Raw genomic sequence first — 24,553 nt, 5'->3', positions numbered from 1 at the left:
CCCATCTGTGCCCAGGGAACTCTGCTTTTGGACTGGTTTCAGTATGAGAGAATGATTATTCATAACCGATGATTTGGTGAGATTCAAGGTAACCCCTTTTCTCTAACCTCAGTTCAAGACCTCGGTCTCTGAAAGTCGAGCTAACCTTCTCCTCTACCTGACCCCACTCAACCTTACATGGAATCTCTAGTCTAAGATGAATTCCATTCAATCAAGCTTGGGTGGAGACAGAGCCTTTTGCCCAATGTTGGGCTTGCCTCCCACAGTCGTTAGCCAATCAGAATTGATGGCCAGTCCTTTGAACACTTCTCTTCCAAAAGAACATGGCATCCTTGAGCTGCCAGCCAGGATTGTCTTCAGTCCAATAGGGAGGCGGCCAAAATGACCGTCCTTTTATTAGAATGCTGGCATCATTGAGAAAATGATTCAATTACCCAGAAATGCTATCTTGTCCCACAGCAGAGTCTGGAGGAGGCTTGGGGGCCAGCTCCTCTCCTTTGTGTTCCTCACCTTTCTCCTCTCTTCCCATTGCATGCTGGGCTATCTTTCACTTGGATCACCAAGGAACAAGTGACTCCTGGACTGGTGTTTGACCAGACCGGGCTAGGCCAGATGGAGCTGCCCTGGCCTAAGGTGACTTAGGCCCTCTTGGCAGCTCCTAAGGAAGACTCTGGCTCCCCAGCTCATCACAACTCAGATTTTATTACACAGCAAGTGGGAGAAGGGATGTTATTCTCAGGGAAATGTTTGGAATGGAAATAATTAAAAAAGCCATCCTCCAAAAAGTACACACATTAATGTATATCTTCTCTTCATTAAATATATATCTGTTTGGCAAAAAATGTTAGACTCTTTTGTACAAAACAAAAACAAAAACCCTCGCAGATTTCTAACACTCGTAATGATTACAGCAATGTAAACCAGGATGTCTGGCGGCTCCGCCAGTCCTGGGGAACCCAAGGCGAAGCAAGTACCCTCGACCAAGGGAGGGGACACAGAGCCCTGGGTGGGTGGTTGGGTGGGTGGGGTCCAAAGCCAGGGTGAGAAAGAGGCATTCAGGGCTAGTGACTCTGTGTGTACGTGAGTGCATGCACGCACACGTGTGTATGTGTATGTGTGTGAGACACCAGGGGATGGGAGGGAGATACACAAGGAAGGCAAAAACACACATAGAGGGGAACAGACAGATATGTAAAGAGAGACAGACACAGAGACAGGCAGGGGAGAAGAGAATGACAGACACACATGGACACAGAGAGAAGAAAAAGAGGGAAATAGATACAAAGAGAGTGTGAGAAAGGGGGAGAGAAGATGGGGATAGAGAGAGGCAAGGGGAGAAGGGGAGAGATGGCAGAGAGAGGAAAGAAAGGTGGGGGAAGAAAGAAAGAAAGAAAGAAGGAGGAGGAGGAGGAGGAGGAGGAGGAGGAGGAGGAGGAGGAGGAGAAGAAGAAGAAGAAGAAGAAGAAGAAGAAGAAGAAGAAGAAGAAGAAGAAGAAGAAGAAGAAGAAGAAGAAGAAGAAGAAGAAGAAGAAGAAGAAGAAGAAGAAGAAGAAAAGGAGGAGGAAGAAGAGGAGAGTTAGGGAGAGAAAAAGAGGGAGGGGGAAAGAGATGAGAGGGAAGAGAAGGAGAAAGAGGAGAGAGACCACAGCTAAGGGCTTCATAATTTGTGCTTTGATTTAACTGACTAGAAGGAAGCTGGGGAAAGGGGGAAGGGGGAGCCTAGAACCGAGTAGAAGGAAGCCGGGGAGAGGCAGGTCCCGGAGCAGGGACAGCACAGAAACCCAAGGGGCACGAATCCAGCACTTTCGTCCTTTGGGAGACCAAATGTGGTGAAGCCCTAGGGATGGATGGAGGCGCTCCTTCTGGTCTTGGAGGAGAGAAGGGAGGGGAGGAGGAAGGGGACGTGAAGGGGAGGGGGAGAGGGTGTGGGAAGACGGGACATGAAGGGAAGACTGGAGTCACAAGCGATCCTCCGCTCCCCTGGCCGGCCGTGGCCCTGGTAGTTCTTTTCCTGGGGAGCGGTGGGCACCCTTCTTTTTCCCCTGTTGCCTCCAGGCCCACTGCCCAGGCAGTCTACTCCGGGCCATTGGGCTGGAAGGTGGGCAGGCGGCAGGCAGCTGGGCTCTCGTGACCCAGGGCTGGACCCTTCACCGTTCTCTCAGTGGCGATGGTGGGACCTTGCCCTATCCCATAGCGGGGCTGCAGCAGTGAGAAAGGAAGTATAGCATTGTAGTCTCTGAGGATGATCGCCCATTGATCACTCACTGATTGGCGCAGGGGCTGGGGGAGGGAGGGGCGGAGGATTGGGGGGCCCCGAAGGGAGGGCGTCTCCCTCGTGTTTCCGCTTCTGGAAGCCGGGCACGGGGCGGGGCGCGGCCGGCGGTGCCCTCAGTTACAGTCATAGACAAAGTCGTAGTTGCTGGGCTCCTTGGGGATGGGGGGCGGCGCGTCGGGGATCTGGATGTTCTCCAAGTCGAGCAGACGAAGCTTGATCTCCATACTGAGCAGTGTGTCCAGGTCGTTGCGGGTGAGGTCGCTCAGCATGTCCTTGCCCAGCAGGGCATTGAGCCCGTCCGTCCAGACGCAGTACTGTGGGCACAGGAGAAGAGTGGTTAGCGTTAGCCCCCGGGACCAGCGCACTGACCCGCCCGCTGAGGAAAGGTCTGGGGAAAGGGGCCACAGGAGGCCGGCCAGACACATCCCAGGTGCTTCGAGGGGCCTCTGGACCATGCTGGGCCACGGACACACCTGAGCTCTGAAAGCTATACAGACACGGTCTGTGAGGCAGGTACACCTTGTACCTTGACAGATGAAGAGACTGGGGCCAGAGAGGACATGTAAACTGCCTGACTTCCGAGCTGGTGAGTGTCCAAGGGGACTTGAATGCAAGACCTCTGCTTGCAAGACCAGGGCTGCCTCCAGTAGCCTGCATGCTGTACAGACCACCAGGGTCTCCTGGGCAGGGGGATAGAGGATGGGAAGCGTGGCCAAGGGGAAGCCAGAGGACCAGGGTGAAGGTCCTGCCTCACACCGGAAACCCGTGGGACCCTGCCCTAAAAGAAGAAGGAAACTTAGCCAGGATGCTCCATCCTTACATCTCAGAGACAGAGCTGGCCAAGCTTTCCTTGTCTGTTACCTGCTTCCCCCGCCCCCCATACACAGGTCTGAACACACACACATGCATGTGGACAGATTTAGGGATGAACACACATGTACAGACATGCAGTGTGTGTATAGACATGTTTGTACCTGTATGTACATACACAACACAGGTGTACACAGATGTGTTCATTAGAATGTGGCCGCACACACATACAAACATACACAAGCAATACCTATGTGTATAGAGATGTCTGTATGTATGGACACTCCCAAATACATCCATATGTACATGCATGTATGCACACATATGTAATTAAAGTAAAATCAAACCAATTTATAAATACCTGAATGCATATACATGCACTTGTATAGAACACAAATCAATATGTCTATCAAATACACATACATGCACAATGGACATATACTTAACGTATAATTCAATCAAAATACAAACTATATGGAAACACATGCAGACACACATATGACATGTATAATCTGAAGTATATCTATATTTATACATAACATAACGAAATACAAGATGAAATATGTCGGCGAACATCCATACTACCCGGGCATACATGTTTATATGTAACTAAAGTCTGAAGAATATCTATGGATACACACACACATACACACACAGGAATAGGCCTTGTGTGTACTCGATGCCATTCGTGCCAGAGAAGGAAACTCAGGCTCAGCGAGGTTAAGGCGTCTGCTTTCGGTCTCACAGATAGGGGCCGGGTCTCAAACTCCGGCCTCCTGACGTTGAGCCCCGAATGTTCGGTCCCGTAGACACAGCCACAGATTCCCCAAACCGGAAGGCACTTCAGCTGCTCTGCGGTCCACCCTCACCCCGCTACGACCTGGGGACCAGCCTTGAAGGCGCCCTGCAGAGGCAGCCCCTTCCACTTCAGTCTCTCTCTGGATGTGAGGCCTGCCTTTGTCTTTTTGGAGCTTCCTCCTCTGGCTCTGAGTGGGCAGAATAGGCCCGCTACCTTCTATAAGCCTGGTACTCCGAGAGCCGTCAAATCCCAGGTCTTTCCTCCCGCTCCTTCCAGGGCCCTGGCCCAGCCAATCCCATGCCTCCCCCAAAGGCAGGGCCGGAGCTGCCTCTCCAGGTTCCCATGGGCGACGCCCCGGTCCACTGCCGGCTGTATTAATAGTAGAAGGGCTAAGTTTTAGCCCCCTTTTCAAGTAAATGTCAAGCGGGAGGGAAGAAGCTGAAGCCTCGTTCTAAATTCAGGCTTCGCATCCTCTTGCCTCCCTTTTCGGGAAGTACCATCTCATTCAGAAGCTGCCTGCCACCTGTGAAGAGCAGACACTGACTAATATTGCCGTGCGCTGGCTGAGTGAGTGGGCCTCTAGGGAGGAAGGGAGCGAGGGCCGTGGAGTCGGGACGAGGGATGCTCAGGCACGCCCCTCATGCCCCTCCCCACCCCCGTGCCAGGTGCCTGGTGCATGGCAGGGCTTCTCTTTTTATGTCTACACATCTGTGCCCACTGGCTGACTGATGGATTCATCAGGAAATTGGGCTCTAGTTAACAAGGGAAGTGGGAGGGACGCTGCCTGGGAGTGGAGGGCAGGCTCCTGTGAATGCGGCCATTCCTGGAGCGGCCTCCCGGGCCTCAGTTTCCCCCGATGCAAGGGTTATACTGGCAGCCACACCGGCGGGTCCGACTTCTCCGGACCGTCAGGAGAGAGCGCCAGGATCTACTACAGGCAATTCTCTCTCCCAAACGCCTTTTCCGAGGCTTCATGCTGACGGGTGGGTTTTAAATATAGCTCGCAGCATGTTTGAACAGGGAGAAACAAATTATACGTGCGGCAAAATGTCAAGGAGGAGGAATAAAGGAAACGAATATAAAATTTTGACAGCACAGATAGTCCTGAACTTTAAAAAAAAAGCCTTAATGCTTTTTTTTTCTTTTGGCAAAATTCATGGCTTTAAATGATTTGTAAAGGAGAAAACTGAAGGCATGAGAACAGTTTAATTTTGGAAATTCTGAAATAAGTTCTGAGGATTAGCTACAAGCCCCGGCGCTCCTTCCCTCCGCGGCTGAGCTGGGTGTGATGAGTGAGGGAAGGCAGAGGAGGCGAAGGGGCTGGCTCCCAGGTCCGGGAGGGGGAGGCTGGCGGTCCATCCGCGTGGGCTGCGACGTCTTGGGACAGCGCACTGCCCTTCCCGGGTCACGTGTTTGTGATCTCTGGATTCAGATAAAGCCCTGAGGATATGAGGCCTTGTCCTCTCGAGCCTCAGAGAGGTTGGAAATGGCCTCATATCACACAGCTTACGAGGGATAGAAAGGCCCATTCCATGGTCTTTTCCCCACCTGGATCAGTTAATCAACAAACCTTTATTAAGCACCTCTCAGCACCGTGCTAATAACTGGACACCCAAAGAAAGCCTCAAATAACAACGGTTCCTGCCTTCCAAGAGCTTACATTCCAAAGGGAGGAGAAATGCTTACGTGTTATAACCAGTTGGGTAGTTTGTCAGCAGCTGGCCTTGGAGTCAGGAAGACCTGAAGCCAAATCCCGCCTCCCATTGTTACTGCTGCATGGTCCTGGGCAAGTCACTTAACCTGCCTGCCTCAGTTTCCTCATCTCTAAAATGGGAATAACGGGACTACTTTACGGGGTTACTGTGAGGATCAAAAGAGGTACAGTATGCGAAAGGCTTTTCAAGCTTTGAAGGGCTACACCAAACATCAGGAGCCTCCCTTTCACCGTATTTCGCCTTTTCAGGACACTGGTTTCTTTTCATTTGTATCAGTCCCCTTGCCTCCCTACATCCTTCTCCTGCCCTCCCGTTTTCTGGAGACGACTCCACAGTCCCCCCGGAAGTCGTCTCTGCGACAGCGGCCCTTACCTCGTGCTTATCAGGAGCGATGAAGTTCAGCTGGCAGTTGGAGTCATAGAGGATGGAGAAGGCGAGTTCCAGGACCTCCTAGAACAGCACAGGGGGAGGGGGATCATCAGCCTGGTCACCGCAGCAGAGGGGGGAGGGGCGGGGCACCGTCGGGGGAGGAGCCTTTCCTAGGCGCTGCGGGAAGCCCACGGAAGGCCCCTCCTCCCGTAAGGTCTCACCTCCCGTCAGACCTCCCTCAGTATCCGCCCCACCCATTCCCGCCCTCGGGATTCACCAGATGCAGCGAGGCCGGATGTGCTTCCAGTGAACTCCTCGCCCTCCGGGGGCTTCTTGGTCTCTTTTCCTGTGAGAACCTTTTGGGAACCCCCCCAAGGACAAGAACTAAGGCTGTAGGAAGGTGGGCTAGGGCGGAGGGGGAGGGGACCTCTGTGGGTGCCCAATACAACTGCCTCAGTGAGAAAAGGGGAAGCTGAGGAAGCCGAAGGAAGGCCCGAGATTGTGGTTTATGAGCAGAAGGGCTTGGATTGGACCCCGCGCTTGCTGAAATCGAGTCACTGCTTTCTCCCGTGTGTCACACCGCATGTGTTCGGGAAACTTAAGCACCTGATGGACTTAACAGCCATGGAGGATAAGAGAGGGCCAGCACCAGAATTGGGAAGACCTGGGTTCAAATCCTGCCACTGCCCTCTAGTTGCAGTTAACCATGGGCAAGACTCGGAGGGTCAGGAGGGACCTCAGCAGCTTCCTGGTCCAGCCCATACTCAGAAGGGATTCCTATGCTAAGGGAATGGACAAGCCATGCAGCCTTTGCCCGCGGACAGTTTTTCCTGACATCAAGTCTCAATGAGCCTTTTCATACTCTGCAGTCCTTTAGATGAGTCATGGTGAGGGCAGAGGACAGTGTTGGGGTCACCTCCCCTGGAGGCTATACCCTTCTTGATGAAGCCTCAAATCTCATTGGCTGCTGCTGTATTAAACACTATTGACTCATATTGCGCTTACCAGATCTTGGGGGCAGCTAGGTGGCGCAGTGAATAAAGCACCGGGCCTCAGACACATGACACTTACTAGCTGTGTGACCCTGGGCAAGTCACTTAACCCTCATTGTCTCGAAAAAAACCAAACCAACCAAACAAAAAATCTCCCAGATCTTTTTCCAACGCCTCTTATTGAATCATGTCTCTTCCATCTTTCCTTTGTAAAGTATTTTTTTCAATTCAAGAACAAGACTTAAAAAAATCTCCCCATTTCATTTCATCTTCGGAAGTTTTAGCCTAATGCTTTCCTGTCAAGATCCTTTTAGATCCTGAATTGAACTGGTCACCCACTTTGTCTCCTCTGCCAGTCTGATGAGCACATATGCCACCAATGCCTTTATCTAAGTCATTGATAAAAATGCTAAACAGCCCAGATCCTGGGGACCCTCCCCAGTGATCTCTTCCTCTATCACAGGCTCTAGGAGGGAGTGGTCACTATCCCTCAAGAGTCCCATCATTCCCACCCCAGAAATGGGTTCCTGTGAGTGAGAATCAGATGCACAAGAGACTTCCCCCCTTTAAAGGATGAAGTTATCCCTTAGGAGAGTCAAAGAGTTTCTAGGTGGTGTGTGTGTGTGTGTGTGTGTGTGTGTGTGTGTGTGTGTGTGTGTGTGTGTGAGAGAGAGAGACAGAGACAGAGACAGAGACAGAGACAGAGACAGAGACAGAGAGAGGAGAAAGTGAAGGGGAGAGAGGAAGAGAGAGGAGGGAGATCGGGAGTCTGGACCCCTGAAGCCCTCTCTCAGCCCTCTGCCTAGCTTCTAATTCATTTCTCTGTCTCTTTATCCACTTTCTGACCATGTGGTTTGGATTATGCCCCACAGACAAACCCATTTAGCTTCTAGCAGCAGACAACTCTTTGAGTTAACAAGTGGTATCAGTGAAGGGAGTTTCCCCACATGGTATTCCTTACTCAGTACAGATGGAGAAGCTTCAGAGAGCTGATCCAGCCAGGAGGAGGCACTGGGGAGGAAGCCAGGAGCCATGCTCTCTCATTAAGAGGGGCCACCTCTGGTTCTTGGGGCACATTCACTCTCTCCCCACAATTGAGCTGCTACTCCCTAGCCCTGGGGCCATCATGTGCCACCCTGCCCAGACCTATCACCCCATGCTGTGCTTGGCAATTCCGGAGGGTCCTCCACTCAAGTGGTGCTTGGTCATTGGCTGAGGGTCGAAGCATCAGGGAACGCCAACATCGGACAGCTAGCTTGGGCCATGTGTCCTCAACTCTTATTCCTAGGCCCTTTGATAAGTGTTTTGTCCCAAGCGGTCTCTTCTCCTCCCTGCCCAGATCCTGCCTGCACTGACTACCTTGTCTCAGCATGGAGGGGATCCCAGGCCCTTGAGGGTACTGCCAAGGAGGCTTTGAGGGCAAGCCCCGAGAGTGACTGATAGATGCTCAGTGCTAGCTGAAGGGGTGAGACAACCTCTCCTGACACAGAGCATGGGATAGATGGCTAGATAGAAAGCCCGCTCTCTTCTCTTCCCCACAAAGAATCCCCCTTCATTCCCTCAATGGCTGATTGTGTTGTTTGATGGATTCCTGAGGTCTCGGGTGGGGGTTTCACTCCCCACTGGGTTCTGGTTCCTGCCTTTCCGTAATCCCCCAGAGGAATTTCTTGTGCCTCAATTCTGGAGCCGGGTCAGTCCCCTTTCTATTCAATTATGGTCCTAATCCAACTTCTGTATTTTGAGAAGACTTTATTCAGTTATGGGAATTGGGAGAAAGCATCACTGCAGTGTTTGAACCTGGCCCTGAGTCGTGGGAAGCTGGACCGCCTCTACCTGCTGCTTAGAGGCCCTTCACTAGGGCTGTAGGTTATGCTGACCAGAAACTGGGTCACATCCAAAGACTGATGCAAGGAGTTTTTTCAGAGTTGTCCATCTCAAGGAATCCACATGTCTTATCTGAAACTGGGGCCGTACTAATCAATCAGTTGTAGTTTCCCTGTTCCTTTCATTGTTCACAGGCACTTGGGGGGGGGGACACACCTCTTTCTGGTTTCAGGGAATTGCACCTCCTCACTTTCCCCCTCCCAACTTGGAAAGTCCATAATCATTCGTCCAACTAGAAATCAGGTTACCTAATGTTGTATTGTTTTCTTTTAATTCATTGGCATTATTTGGTTAATTGTTTTTAATGTATAAAAATCTGTCTCCTCCTGTATCTGGGGTCCAGCCCTGAGCTGAGGAAGGGGCCTGTCTCAGACTTGCTGGGAGATTGGCATGCACTGCTTAATAAATTGATATGCTCAGAAGATCGAACTTTTTTTTCCTCAGTCATTTCCTCTTTCACCCACCACTCCTAACAGCAGGGATGAGCTAGGAGGGATGATGTTGGCTGACGGCAGTGTCTTAGCTTAGGGTAATCCCACAGTTGGTTACTCCCTTCAGTCTGGTGGTTGGTGTAGACACAGCAGGGTTGAGGTAGGGCCCTAGGATTAGGGGCTGACATCAATGGACTAGAGTGTCTGCCTGACTATCAGCCAGAAGTGGTTATGATTTTTTTCCTCTGTTCTCCTATCACGTGTTGCTCACCACTACTTATCCACACCGCCCTGACCTAGATTCCTCTTAAATACTGGTTAGAAATGAGAGGTTTTGCATTAACTGCCAAGCCAGCTTTAATTCCACCAGGGCTGGCGGAAGGAGTGTCAGGTCTTAATCCTCTGAACAACATGTCTGTGGGAGGTAGCCCGACCACCTCTAATGGATTTTATTGATGTCTGGGCCTCAGTGTCATTGAGTCCCTGAGGAAGGTCAGAGACTCAGCCAGTCCCAAGAAAGCAGCAGCCTGGTCAGCCAGACACACACCAGGATCCCAGTGATGGGACTGACATTTCTACCACATCCTCTCCCGACAAGCATGTGTGGTAGGGAGTGCAAATTTTCTCTTTTGTTTTGGTCCAGACGGTCACTTTTGTCCATGTGGGGGACTCCCAGGGCAGAAACTTCTTGCCCCAATATGAATGCATGACTCTGGTTCAATCTGATGTCTGAAAGTCTGGCCTGGCCCACAGAGAGGTGACAGAGAGACTAGGTGACGAAAATCAGAATTCGAACCCACCTCTTCCAGACTGAGGCCAGCACCCTGTGCCTATGGACAGAGATTTTTGCATCCCCTCCACTCCCTCAGGCTGTGAAACACTTTACTATCAACAGCCTCCTTCACTGTTATCACATCACTGTCTTAGAATCTGGGCAGGGGCCTCAGAGAAGAGTCTAATACAACCCCAAATTGTCCCCTGCAGGAGCAATGCCCCCAGGACTGCTCACCAAACCTTGGTTTAAAGATGTCCAGGGAGGGCGAGGGTGAGCCCCACTCCCACCTCCCAAGGTCGCCCATCCCACATGGGGACAACTCAGAACCTTAGGGAGTTTCTTCTTTGTGGCCGCCTCTCTAGGGGGGCTCTTTGGGGCTCATCCGTCCTCTGTGAGCTGACCCTCTGGATACCTGCAGCATCACTCGTCCATCCACAAACCTACTGAGCAGCCACCATGGGTGCTGAAGACTAGTGACTTGGACACCAATCTAAGTTCCAGGACCCGGGCCAAGCAGGAGCCACACTGGAAGGCACCAATCAGGATCAGAGGCTCTTTTGCTAGCAAAGATGCTGCCTTTCCCCAGCCTGTTGTGGTGAGGGTCAGAGCAAAGAGCCGCTCACAGAGCAGGGGTCCTCATACTCAGTGCTCCTTGGCCCGCCCCTCTCCTCACACATGCCCTGCTATCCAAGAAAGAGAAGATCTGGCTTACAGAGGGTGGTGAGGAAGAGCTCAAAGGCCCTGAGAAAATGCCTTCACTGAGAAAGGGGTGTCAGGCTCACTGCTCATTCCTGGGCTCAGCAGGGCTTTAAGCTCAGAGCTGCCAAGAGGGATGATGAGCAAGGGAAGAGGGATGAGGGGTCCTGCCTTCTACACTCTTCTAATCGGCCTTTGGGAAGCCCCTGAGGACAAACCCAGAAGCCTGCGTGTCAAGCTGACCCACACGTTGAGAAACCTGGGCTTCGTTAACGTCACCAGCCACCCACCCTCAGGCTTTGCCCTTGCTCTGTGGATGAACACAGAGCCTTGCTCTTCACCTCTCTGCCTGGTGCATCACCTGAGGCAGGAGGATAGGGGCTCTTGAGTCTATAGAGGCTGGCATCTTAACCCTTGTGAAATGCTACAACCTTTGAGCAAAAATGCTGTAGATCCTGCCCAGCTGACTAAGGCCTGGCTGCTGGTCCCGCTGGTCAGTAACAATCTGGCTAAGGGAGCTCGTTGGGTCTAGCTCTGGGGGTTTCAAGCCACTTTGTGGGTTTTTTAGGGACATTCTTAAGGATTCTTCCACTGAAATGTGGGCTTAAAGCTAGCAAGAAACAAACACCTTTCCCTCCTTTCAAGTGGTCTTCACCAGCTGGAAGAAAACAAAATGGTGGCCAGACATCTAGGCCCCGCACCATGTTCCCAGAGCCAAGCCTCCACCTCAGCCCTTCCAGACCGGGCTAGCCTCCTACCTTGTTCTGTTTCAAGGCCCCCTTCTCCTTCATGTGTGGGCAGTCCTTCCCCGTCACCACAGCTTTGATGTCTGCCACAGGCACTGCAATGCACAAAGAAGCAGAGTGAGATGTGCCCAGGGAGGAACCACCAGGGCCATCAGTCTGCCCACCCACCTGCCCAGAAGGGTTCCTCTCATAGATGCTCATGCCTACACACACACACACCACACGCACACACACACACACACACACATTCACATGCACACACAGAGACGTGCACACGCCTATTGCTAGCTTCTCTTTGCACATCAGTTCAGCTCAAACATCCCTTGCCCTTCTCCTGTGAGCCACCCCTTCTAACAAAGAGTAAAAAGGAATGAACAAATGGGGATGAGGATTGGACTGAGGCTCTGCCATTGGAAGGTGAGCCCCCTGAGGGCAGGGGCAGAGCTTGAGGCTTTCTTTGTGTATTGCCTGTATAATGAATTGACCCCATGCCTGGTGAGTGGCAGGGCTGCGAATCCCCATTAGACAACAGGCTTTCGGAGCAGAGGGCCCTTTTCTGGTGTGCTCACTCATGGCTGGGCTAAATGGATGTAATCGGAAATATGTCCTTAAGTCAAGGAGCCAGGCTGCTCCATCCCTCATGGGGTTAGCACTAAAGAGAAAACACACAGACTAAACATACAACGTGACTTTATAAGCTCATTCCTTGCAGACTCAGGCTGCAGTAGCCTGGGGAGGTTGGCTGGGGTCCCAGGAGCATCTGAAATGAGCCTCTGCTCCCTCTGGGCCGGACCAAGAGGCTGAGTCCCCATCTCCTGAATCTGCCCCTCAGAAGGGGCCAGCCCTGGGAGGAAGCCTGGACACATCAAGGCTGGTCTGGCCTTGACTGACTCTGCCTGTGTGGGAGGGAGATGAGGGAGAGGGTGCGGCACAAGGCAAACCCAAAGGGGCCCCCCCAGGGGAGCTCTGGCCACGCTTCTCCGCACCTGTAATCTGGGGCACTGCAGACCAAGGTGGGGCGAGCCCAGTGAGGATCTCTAGTCTGCTGGTGCACAAGGGGCAAGGCCTCCCCCAGCTCCCCAGATGGGAAGGGGTGTGTTTGTGTGTGGGGAGAGGGGATCAGAGATACAAACATGGGGAGAAAAGGCGATCACTTGTTATACTTTTGAAAGCTTTTTCTGTCTAGAAGGAGGTCTCTGTGACCCTGGACCTTACGATCAGGAATTATATTTGGAGAAGTCCCAAGGAGTGTTTCTTCACAAGTGCTGTGCACAGCCAAGAAGCTATTCTAGGAATAAAATGCTAAGACAGAGAACTATGGGATCAGAGATCGAGAGGTAGGTCAGTCCTCAGGCCGTCTAGTCCAATCCCCTCATTCCACATAGGGGGAAATGGAGGTTCAGGGAGATATCAAGTCATTTGCCCAAAGTCACATAGGTCTCAGGGGTCTGAGGTGACTTGGTTTTGAGGATGCCGCTGGGAAATGACAGAACCAGGGAAAATGAGTGAATGGTGTTTGACTCAGACAGACTTGGGGACATCAATTCACCCAAACCAGCATTCATGAAGCACCTACTGTGTGCTGGAGATACAAAGACAAAGATGAAACAGTCCTGGTCTCAGGGAGCTTACATTCTATGGGCATGCAGTGGCGGTGGTGGGACGCACAATGTGCACACAGACAAGGAGGGTCAAAGTACAAATGAAGGGAACGTGTACTTCTTGTTGGGGGTGGGGACCTGGACAGGCTTGTGTAGGAGGGGGTGTCTAAACTGTGCTTTGGGGGAGATCAGGGGTCAGGAGGGTGCCCAATCTAAGCAGGAGGTGGAGCACAAACCATATGATGGGGAGGGCTGGCAGACCAGTTCAGAAGTGAGTCTAAGCAAGGGAGGCATGCGAGGCAAGCCTCAATGAGTAGGTCAGAGCCAGCTTGGGAAGAGCCTTGCATCCCAGGCTGAGGTTTTGTATTTTATTAAGTGGCAGTAGGAAGCCACTGAAGATTTGTGAGCAGGGCAAGGGCGAGGTCAAAGCTGACTGACTGAACTTTAGGCATCTTGCTTTGGCAGCTTGTGAAGGATGGCTGGGAGTAGGGAGAGGTTTCTCGGATGGGCCAAAGATGAGGCCGTGTAAGTACAGAGAAGGGGACAGATGAATGCAATGACCCAAGTAGGTGTCATGAATGGGGTTCCCTTTTCTCTGAAATGACTTCTGTTGGTGTTTTTTTAAGGCTTTTTTTTAGACTCTGGGAGAGCAGGGAGAAGTAGCTTCTCTCTCTCTCTCCTCATCAAGCTTGTTGCTGGGAGGAGTACTTGCCCTAGATTCTGAGGAATGGAGGCAGTGACCGCCTTGGGCTCTGCTGAAGAGCTGGGAATCACAGGTGCCAAGTGTGGGGCTGGGGAGCAGCTGATGCCAGCTGGAGGACCATAGAGAGGCAACAACCCCCACCCACCCACCCCAAAAGTCGAAGTGAGAGATGGACAGGGCAAAGGTTAAGGCCAAAGGGAAGCACTGACTGGCCAATGACCATGAACCAGCTTCCAAGGTCACTGACAGAAAGCAAGCTTCTCATCCTCTGGAACAGAGACCATCCCCTTCTGGAGCTCTGGGGGATGGGCTGGAGGGTTTCTTTGCTCCAGGAAGACTGGGGGCACATGGAGGGATTCTCTGCATCTGCAAGTGCCTCCCAAATGGTCTCATTCCAAGAAATCCACTTAGTGGGGTAGCTAGGTGTTGCAGTGGATAGAGCACCGGCCCTGGAGTCAGGAGGACCTGAGTTCAAATCTGGCCTCAGACACTTAACACTTACTAGCTGTGTGACCCTAGGCAAGTCACTTAATCCTAATTGCCTCACCAAAAACAAAACAAAACAAAACAAAACAAAACAAAACAAAACAAAACAAAACAAAACAAAACAAAAACCAAGAAATCCATTTAGCCAAAGTCCTGAGGGCCCCTCAGCACTCATCTGCCAGGTGCTTCTTCCTTCTCTTGCCGCCACACACACAAACACACATATAGACACAGACACACAGGGACACACACGCAGACACACAGAGACAGAGAGACACCCACAGACAGACAGACAGACACACTCCACCCCTAGATGTTCATGGCTCATTGAGGAAGCAGGGGTGACTACCACAGAATTCTGTAAAACTGGAAAGAGTGCTAGCAGTCATCCTGTCCATCCCACTCACTTCTAGAGAGCTTAAGTGATTTTGCCAAAGGTCACAGGAGGGGTCAGGGGAAGAGGCATCTACAGGGCATGGTGTAGTGGACAAAAGGCTAGCTTCCAAGCCAGAAAGGGCTGGGTTCAAGCTCCACCTCTGGCACAGAATGGCTGAGTGGTCTTAGTAACATCTCAGTGCCTGAGGCAGCTTTAAGATTAAGACACAGAGAAGGCGAGGGCAACTGCACTGCCAGAGAGTGATTCATTTTTATTTTTATTTCTTTATCTCCAGCACAGTTCCTGGTATGCAGTAGGCACTTAATTAATGCTTATTGTTCCACTTAATGGATTATCTGTTGTGATTACTTGGCATTCCTTTATATTTATTGACTTGTGTCTGTTTTACATGTACAATGAAAGCTTCTTGAAGGCAGCAGGAGTATTCATTTTTGTCTTTGCAACTTCAGCAACCATGGACAGGGCGCGACACCCACTAGGTACCTACAAAATACTTTTTGATGGATGGGGCTGCTGGGTGGTGCCAGAACTGGAGTCAGGAAGATCTGAGTTCAAATCTGGTCTCAGACTCTTACTGTGTGATCCTGGGCAAGTCAGTTTGCCTCAGTTTCCTCATCTGTAAATGAGGAAGGAAATGGTAAACCACTCCAGTATCTCTGCCAAGAAACCCCAAATGGGGTCATGAAGAGTTGGGCATGACCGAAATGACTTGACACCAATAACTCCTATTTTACAGATGAGGAAACTGAGGCCCAGAGCAGAGGAGCTCAGGGCCACATAGTGACAAGGCACAGACAGATCTGGGCTTTGAGCCCAGCCCCAGAGCTCCTCCCACTCCCCCGCCAAGCACTGATTCTCTCTTAGCCTTGGATTCCCTACATGTGTGTGTTCCTGGCACTTCCTTAATTTTATCTCTCTTCTCACATTCACTTGCCTCCCCTGCTTATTTTAAATGTGTGTTTTTAGATGTCTGGCTCAGCTTCCCACCAATCCCTGTCACAGCCCAGGATGCCTGGATGAGGACTGGGCAGGACAAGGCAATCACAGCTCCTGCCTTTCCCAAGTTCTGACTGATGAGATGCTAGAGGCACAAAGTACAAATACAAAGTAATTAGGTACCCGATGAAACAAACCAAGAGATAAAATGACATGCGGCTTTGCCAGGCTCTGGGCTTCTCCACTTGGGGACGTTCAGTCTTCCAAAGGCTCCCTTAACTCTGTCCAGGGGCTGTGGGCTACCGGCTAATGCACTGGCCAGAGTCAATAATGTCTATCATTCTTCGTGTATATAAGCTGACTTCAGGCCTTCCAGAATCTTATTCCATTGGTGAGAGTCCTTCTTCTGTTGACACTGGTCACTGCCCTCGACCACTTAGGGACTGGGACAGGACCTGTGATTTCATGCTATGGGAAACTCCCAGGCAAGGAATAGGGTCGTTCCAGGCCCTCGGTGCTTCCAGAGGGGAAGAGTACACATACACTGTAGGTCTCCTACCTCTTTCCTCTCTGAGGATTGCGGTGGAGTTGGGGAGGGAGACAGAAACTGTATTTTCCCTTTCTGGATGTGGGTGATGCCATTTTAGAAAAAGCCTCCATCTCATTATAAAAAAACAACAGTCACTTCTAGCCCTAATATTTTGCCTTTCTTTGCCCAAGATCTTGTCAAGGCTAGTCAAAAGATAACCACAGTCTACCTTGTTGTCTCAGACCCCCTTCCCCCACCCCAGGCCAGAGACAGATGGGACAATGAGGAAGTCTCTGTTCTCTCCTTTGGAAAACAACAACTGCTTCCAAGACCAGTGACTGACTGTTCTGAGCCCAGCCTGACTAAGGGTTTTCTGAAGAATCAAAGGTCTTATGGAAAGTGACTCATATTCAGAAGTCCAATGGACCCTCAGAGACTCCTTTTCTATGGACCACAGATGCTTGTGCCTTGGCTTGTGTATCACTCTGGACCAGATAAAGTCCTGTACTGTACTGTCTTGCATCCCAAACTGGACATAGTCAGGTTTCTTTCATGAAAGAATGATCCTGAAGTGTGACCCCAGGGGCCTCCCTCCCTCCCTCCCCAGAAGGAGAGGGAGCCAGCATCCGTTCACCTGGGAGTCCCAGGTCAGTTTTATTGGTTGGAAAAAGCCTAATGGAAGAGGAAGAAGCCCCCACACTTCCCCACACTTTGAAGGGGAGGAATGATGGTTCCTGTTAGAGAGGGAGGGTTTCAGGAAGCTCCTGATTTCAAGACCCATCTGTGACACATCAGGTTTCTCAGGTGTCTAGGTAACTCTCCAAGGTGCTAAAATTCTGCTAAACATGGTTAATGCCAAAGACTGGGATCACGTGGCTGATGGAGAAGTCACTCTCACTGACCTCCCTTGGCAGAGTCTTCTGGAGAATCCATTTAACCTAGTGCCAGCCACTGCCTACCTTGGACTCTCAGATCTTTGCCCTTGTGACATGTCCAGAGCCCTTAAGTCTTCGTGAGCAAGACTAGCAGTCTAGCAACCCTCAGTCAGTGTGCCAGCTTGGGTTAGGAGCACACCCACCCCACCCCATCCAGCCAGATGTTTAAGGAATCCTTTTGTATCACAGGGTATTTGGAATGAATGGAGCTCACAGTATAAAGATAAAGGGTGATATGTGTAAAGTTTGTTACAATTCTCAGAAAGAGTGACAACATAAATTCAAGGGAATGAGATTTCTCTCTGGTTAGATTTTGGAAAAATTGCAAAATAGAAACAAACCAGCAGCTGAAGTTTCCCTTTTTTTTGGCTGTCTCATCAGATGCCATGAATACCCATCATCTCCACTTCCTTGTCACTAAGCTCTGCCAGAGTCCAGAGGTCTGGTGCTCAACGAAGCCATCCATGCCTGCCAGACTGGCCACACCCATGCAAGGGCCGGCTCCGCAAGGGAAGTGGCATGGGCATCCATAGCCCAAGCAAAATGGTTCCTTGCTGTTCCTCACCTGTGACCTATTATTTCCCCTCTCCATGCCTTTGCACATGCTGTCTGCCAAGTCTAGATGCCATCTCTTTTTGAATCACTAGATTCCTTTAATGCTCAGCTCAAGTGACACCACTTCTGTGAATCCTTTCCTGGTTCCTTTACTTTTTAGTGTTCTTCCCCACTCCCAAATTACCTTGCAAATATTTTCTACTTAATCTGTATATCCTGTATTATTATGGGGGAATGTAAGCTCTCTGAAGGGAAGTATTGTTTCATGTTTATTTCTGAATCCTTAGTGCCTCATAGTACAGAGTTTAGTACTTGACTGACCTTAATAATTTCCTGCTGGATTTGATTGGAGGGAACACAAAGGCTGGGAGTCGGGGAAGCCCAGTGAGTGAGCACCACAAAAGTGACTCTAGAGTCCAGAAGGGAAGACTTACGTTTATCCTGCAGGGAGTCATGGGGCACCTCTCCCTGAGGGCTCTCCTCCAAGTCTCCATAGTGCAGCACTTTGTGATTGGGTGACAGCCGACAATACCAAAATTTGTCTGTGGGAGAAAAAATACCAGTTCATAAGGTGAGCAGTTCTCATGCCTCACAACAATCAATCAAATGGGTTGTGTGTGTCTGTGACTTTTAGTTCTGTACGGATGACCTACATCCAAACTGGACAGCCCAGCCCTCCAGCTCATCAATGGCACCCTGATCTCGACTCTGATGTTGTCTGGACAAGAACATAACATTAATTAGGCACTTGCTCTGACAAACCACTCTCTTGTTTCTCTTCCTAGTTCTTTCCCTTCCTCCTCCTCCCTTGCTGGCTCCTCATCCAATGCCAGAGCTTCTTAAGTGCTGCTCCCACCTTCCTTCCCTCTTTACACTCTCTGCTTTGGCCACTCCCATAGTCCCACCCCAGGGTACTCATCTGCCTCCTGATTTGGTCCCTTCAGCCTTGACCTCTCTCTGAATTTCAGTCTCAAGTGTGCATGGTAAGGTATCAACACCTGGATGGCTCAAAAACGATTCAAACGCCACACGCCTGAAACTTGGTCAATTAGTCAATAAGCATTTGTTAAGCATCAACTATGTGTCAGGCACTGTGCTAAGTGCAGAGGAAACAGAGAAAGGTGGTGGTGGTGGGAGGTCCCTGGCCTCAAGAAGCTAATGGGGAGACAATATAGAAAGAACCATATATATACAAGACATATGCAGTTTAAATGGAAGGCACCAGCAGGGTGTGTGTGTGTGTGTGTGTGTGTGTGTGTAGGAACAAAGAGAGTTCTTGCAGAAGGTAGGACTTGAGTAGGGTCTCATTCTCTTTACCTGCACTCCTGATCCCCATTCTGACATCCCCCATGGGGGTCCCCTGTTTGTAACGGTGGCATTCTCATTGACTTCTCTTCTTCCCCTCTTCTCTGTCTGAGCAGTGACCACATCCTGCTGATTCTGACAGCCCCATGTGCCTCCCACTGTGCCCTCCTCTCTGCTTCTTGCACTCAGGCATCTATTAAGATCTTAGAGTCACAAGTTCATCTAATCCAACCCCATCACTTAGAAATGAGGACACTCAAAAGTCAGGGTGGGAAGGCACTGACCCAGGGACACTCGGGGAATACTTGACAGAACTGAGATTTTAACTCAGACTTTAGGACTCTAGGTTCAGTGCTATCTGAGAGGTGAAGGGATTGTGGTCTTGGGGCTTGTGTAAGGGAAGTGTGGGAGGCTGGGATTCCATGCCATGCCCCATCCCCTCTGCCATAGAGCAGGAAAACCAAGACAATTAATGTCTGTTGAGTTGAGAGGTCGTGGACAAATTCATGAATGGATGAAAAATCATTTGTGTGTGTGTGTGTGTGTGTGTGTGTGTGAGGCAATGAGGGTTAAGTGACTTGCCCAGGGTGACACAGCTACTAAGTGTCACATGTCTGAGGCTGGATTTGAACTCAGGTCCTCCTGAATCTAGGACTGGTGCTTTATCCACTGCAGCGCCACCTAGATGCCCCCAAAAATTATTTCTTAAGAACATGCCAAGTGCTATGCTAAGTGAAGAGAATGAGATAGTTCTTGTACCCAAGTAAGGTAGGAGCCCAAACAGGGAAGGGGGGTTTGGGCAGGTGTAGGGATGCTGAGAGGGACTGTCTGGAGACAGGGGGACACACCCCTTCAGAAGCCTGGAGCCAAAGCTTTGATCTGATCACTGAGCCTGGACCAAGAGATGGAAAGCTGAGATTGTGGAGGGTGGGGGAAGCATTTTCCCTCTGGTCATGTACATGTACTATTCTGATATTTCTTGAATGAAACATCTCATTTCAAGAAGAATGAAATGTGCCCAGTTAAACATTTCTTTGAGAAATATTCCATAATTAATTTTAAAGTGAAAAGTGTTTTAAATAGAAAACAATTTTTAAAGGAACTCTTGAAAACCCACCATGTGGGAAAAGGCTGCATGTGCCCTACCTTGGGCAGCTGCAGAGGGAGCTCACGCTTTCGTGTGATCCCCGCCCCAGAATACATGGAATGGGTCCTAAAAGAAAAACATGGAGGCCCAAGGTAGGAATGTGGGGGCTGGATGGTGACAAGTCATCCCAGGAAGTCTCACATCATGAGCTGATCACGGCTCATCTTTCTGTGAGAACATTTGGAAGAAGAAGACACATGATTATTCCCAGAGTTCCTTATAGGAGTTTCAATCAGGCAAATGTATCATTATCTCTTTTCCATAAGGAGAAAATATGATCTCATAAATCAGACGTGAGAACTACAGAGGAAGGATGCTGGACGCTTTAGGCTGTGATGGCATCACATTCTGTGGCCTCTCGTTGGTGCTAGAACACATGAACCAGACTTATAGGACCCGGGTGGTCTTTCTGGCTCCATGGTACTCACCTCCTCCTTGGTAACATATTCTGAGAAGAGGTACCTTTGCCTGTCTTCTGACCTGGGCTACAAAAGTCTGGGCCCTGACTCAGGACCTGGGTGGATGCTCAGTCAGTCAACAATTATTTAAAGTGTCTACTAAGTGCTGGGTGCTGTGCTAAGTGCTGGACACCTAGACATCAGACAGGTGGGACATCTGCCTTCTATAAGGATCTCATTTTGATTTCACAAACTCAAATTTATGGATCAGTTGTTGAAAAGAATTAAAAGAAGGGGGAAATTACCAGTTAATTTTAATGTGGTGGTTTCAATAAACATTTCAGGTAAGAGAGTTCTCCAAAGTGGAGGGAAGAAAGAGGACAAATGGGGAAGCTGAATCAAAAGAAGGCAGGCTTGGGAATCAGGAGACTTGGGCCAGAGTATCAGATAATTACCAGCCCTGTGACCCTGGACAAGTGACTCAACTTCCCTGAGACTCCGTTTCCTTATCTGTAAAGTGAATATAATAATGCTTGTTCTAGCTAACTTGTAGGGTTGTCCTGGGGAAAGGACTATGTGTGCCTTTCCATCAGTGCTCTGGAATGGGAATGATAGCCATGCCACAGCTGTAGGGGAAATGAAAGAAAAAGGAAAACCCAAACTGGTGATTCAGAATTTCCCTCCAAGAGGCTTTCCCCCAATTCAGACTAAGAATGAAACCTTCTAAAAATGTGTTTGATTCATGGGATGGAGCAGATCGGCTCCAAGCTCTGTGAGCTGAATGGCTGCTTAGTTGGCCAGTCTACTCAGGAGGCTGAGAACCTGAGGCCCAGTCTGCTCCCCAGGTGACCTCAAGTGGCTTACACCAATAAGGGCCATTGGCCCTGCCCTCTCAGTACTGATGGGAGCAGAAGAAAGGTTTCCAGTGGATTTCTTACTGTAGCAAGCCTGAAGCTGGATGAATCAAGCATCCTGTTATCTAAGTGCCTCATCTAGCCACGGTCTGAGGAGCACCCTGAGCCAGAGGCCTCCAGGAGAATGATGAGCAGTCCAGGCCAGTGGTCAGGGTCATGGGCAACAACTACCACAACCACCACAACCACCACAAGAAGAACTCTGTGCATATGGGCATGTGTGGGAGGTAAGAGGAGGGGTATCTTTAAAGTACATGAATTCTTTCAATTAGGGGCACATGCCTTCCCCTATTTCCCATGGAAAGATAGTACCTAGGGGTTAAGAACCCTTATCTCACAGTGATCACAAGGAAATAGCCCAACTTTTAGAACTGCAGAATTCAGTGCAACCAAGAGGAATAGCAGCTGTCAACTTTTATATGCTGTGGTTTTGATTTCAGACAGCATTCAAGTTGTAATATCTGACATCTTAAGTACTATGGCAAATGTGGTCAAAAGTAATCCACCCACCTACCCATCCATCCATCCACCCACCCATCCACCCACCCACCCATCCACCCATCCATCCATCCATCCATCCATCCATCCATCCATCCATCCATCCATCCATCCACCCATCCATCCATCCATCCATCCATCCATCCATCCATCCATCCATCCATCCATCCATCCACCCACCCACCCATCCATCCATCCATCCATCCATCCATCCACCCACCCACCCACCCATCCATCCATCCATCCATCCATCCATCCATCCATCCATCCATCCATCCATCCATCCATCCATCCATCCATCCATCCATCCATCCATCCATCCATCCATCCATCCATCCATCCAATCGTCCATCTGTCCCACCCATCATTCTACCTACCCATTTTCCTACATATCCATCTGTCCACCAACCCATATATCTGTCCTATACAAATGCCAAACCCTCCAACCATTCACCTAACCTAATCACTCATCCTCACATGTTTCCACTGACCCATTCACTCCCTACCCAGCTAACCACTCTACCCAAACAACACGGACAGAAGGCTCACCATGTGCACAGCTCTTGCTGTAGCAAGGGCTACAAGAACAGCTGTAGTTCAGACAGAGTAATGTGATAGACAAACACAAATTACCCAGATGTCTGCTTTCCATCTGTCAGCCACAGTATAATCCAACAACAGTGAAAGGAGACATACTCATTTTCTGGTTTTTAGTTTGGGGAAGTGAAGAGCAAGGACACACTTTCCGCATCCAGCCACACCCTTGGGGCTTTGGGAACTAAAGCATGGAAATATCAGCTCTGTCATGGGAACCTCACAGATCATCCCATATGACAAATATAATCATCTCCATTTTACTGATGAGGCTCAGAGGTGGGGAATGACCTGCCTGCTAAGTGGGCAGCAAGCATCAAAACCAGGTCTTCTTGGCTCCAAGTTCAGCTCTGCCAACTAAGTCACCTTCCCTCTCTAATAGATGTCTCCACTTTGTGCTTCCCTTGATGTTAACTCTCAGTGGATAATTGCACCGAGTCACAAAAGTGAAATGAACACAGTGCTGATCTTGGAGGAACTAAGTGAAAAGCAGATGTGATCAGCCTGATATTCTTTACAGCCCTCAGTCAGACCACCATGTAATGGAGAAGATATGTAATTGTGAAACTGTGACATGGCTTCTAAAAAAATCAGTCCTTCAATAGCCTGAAAACTGAACCCTTTCCAGCCCATCTTTCTTCTCTATGTACCTGGCTGGGTCCTGTCACGCTTCCTGATGTCATCTCCTCCCAGTGCACTGTCATCTCTTCACACAGCAAGCATGTCAGGTGCTGAGGGGGTGGAGTACAAACACCTGGGTTCTCTTCTTTCTCATGGGATGAGATCCTAGAGAAATGTCCACAGATCTGTTCCATTTTGTATCTGTTTGTTTTTCTTTCAGTTTCATCTACAAATGTTGAGATAATGGGACTCCTCTGGATCTTACACTAAGATCTCTGCAATTGATTTTTGCTGCTTAGTGAGGCAATACTGTTTGTAATCTTCAGCCACATCTGCTAAGATACAGTTGGCTTCATTTTGTGTGTGATCCCATTTCGTGGCTGTGACATTCAGCACCTCCCCACTCTCTTCCTGAAGAAAATCTCTGTAATGCCCAGGCTGTAGGCTTCTGAGCTGTTCCACACCTTTTGTCTCTGTCATTTTTGATGCTGTCTTATTTCCCAGTAGAGTCTCTGCCAATCTTCCTGGTATCTACTTTCACGTCTAGCAGAATGTAAGCAGGCAGAGGCTGACTGAGTTGGGAGCATCTTGGCAGATTCTTCCCTATGCTCTCACCTTCTTTGTCCTCTGTGACAGATGCTGCCCCTTGGCTCCAATTATCTCCAGAGGGGTCTGTTTGCTTGAGCTCAGTGTTCCATGAAATTGTGTTTCTAGTTGCCATTGGGCATGCCGCAAAGCCAACTCCTCAATTTGTGCTTGTCAGAGGGGAGCTGGGAGCCCTTCTGCTCACCTGTCTCTCCTCTAAGTCTCTGGGTGTCATTCAGAGGAAGGACATCAATGTGGCTGTAACTTAGTTTCTCTAATAGTTTGTCAGCTTGCCAGTCACAGGACACAAAGATCATCCATTCAGACCACTAACATGAATTAACATTTATTGATGGTGTGAGAATGGCATAATTCTTGGCACCTTCTGCCTCCTTTCCAGTCAATGAGTCACAGTCATTTTTTTTTTTTTAGTGAGGCAATTGGGTTCAAGTGACTTGCCCAGGGTCACACAGTTATTAAGTGTTAAGTGTCTGAGGCCAGATTTGAACTCAGGTACTCCTGACTCCAGGGCCGGTGCTCCATCCACTGTGCCACCTAGCTGCCCCCACAGTCATTTTTAAAGCAGAGAGGGAAGCACAGGATTGATGCCCATTTCATGGGTCTGCCCAAATAATCACCTGGTGCTCAAGCCTATGGTATTTGGGGAGGTAGTCCTTGGACAACAAGTCCAAGAAACCATGTGGAGTAGTCATGTGATGGACTGAGTTATGAAGATCTGGGTTCAGATCCTAACTCATTAGCTGTGTGACTCTGGGCAAGTCACTTAACTGCTCTGTGCCTCAGTTTCCTCATCTGTAAAATGAGAGGAGCAGACCCTATGGCTTCTAAGATCCTTC

At 49.8% G+C, this 24,553-nt stretch overlaps 1 protein-coding gene across 8 annotated transcripts in view; it reads right to left on the bottom strand.

Annotated features, from left to right (window-relative positions):
• Positions 1-1,520: 1,520 nt before the first annotated feature.
• ELMO1 (engulfment and cell motility 1) overlaps positions 1,521-24,553 on the bottom strand; it is a 376,252-nt gene continuing 353,219 nt past the window's right edge. For all 8 annotated transcript variants that reach the window (XM_043975135.1, XM_043975136.1, XM_043975137.1 and 5 more), the window contains 4 exons: positions 18,069-18,176; positions 11,505-11,587; positions 5,972-6,049; positions 1,521-2,589 (listed from right to left, as the gene is read on the bottom strand). In XM_043975135.1, coding sequence (XP_043831070.1) covers positions 2,389-2,589; positions 5,972-6,049; positions 11,505-11,587; positions 18,069-18,176 — 470 coding nt within the window. In that variant the 3' untranslated portion in view covers positions 1,521-2,388. The remainder of the gene's footprint in view (positions 2,590-5,971; positions 6,050-11,504; positions 11,588-18,068; positions 18,177-24,553) is intronic.

This window comes from Dromiciops gliroides, chromosome 1 (assembly GCF_019393635.1).
Source record: "Dromiciops gliroides isolate mDroGli1 chromosome 1, mDroGli1.pri, whole genome shotgun sequence".
Taxonomy (NCBI): Eukaryota; Metazoa; Chordata; class Mammalia; order Microbiotheria; family Microbiotheriidae; genus Dromiciops; species Dromiciops gliroides.
Note: the sequence above shows the minus strand (reverse complement) of the source record. Positions and strands in the feature narration are given on the sequence as shown.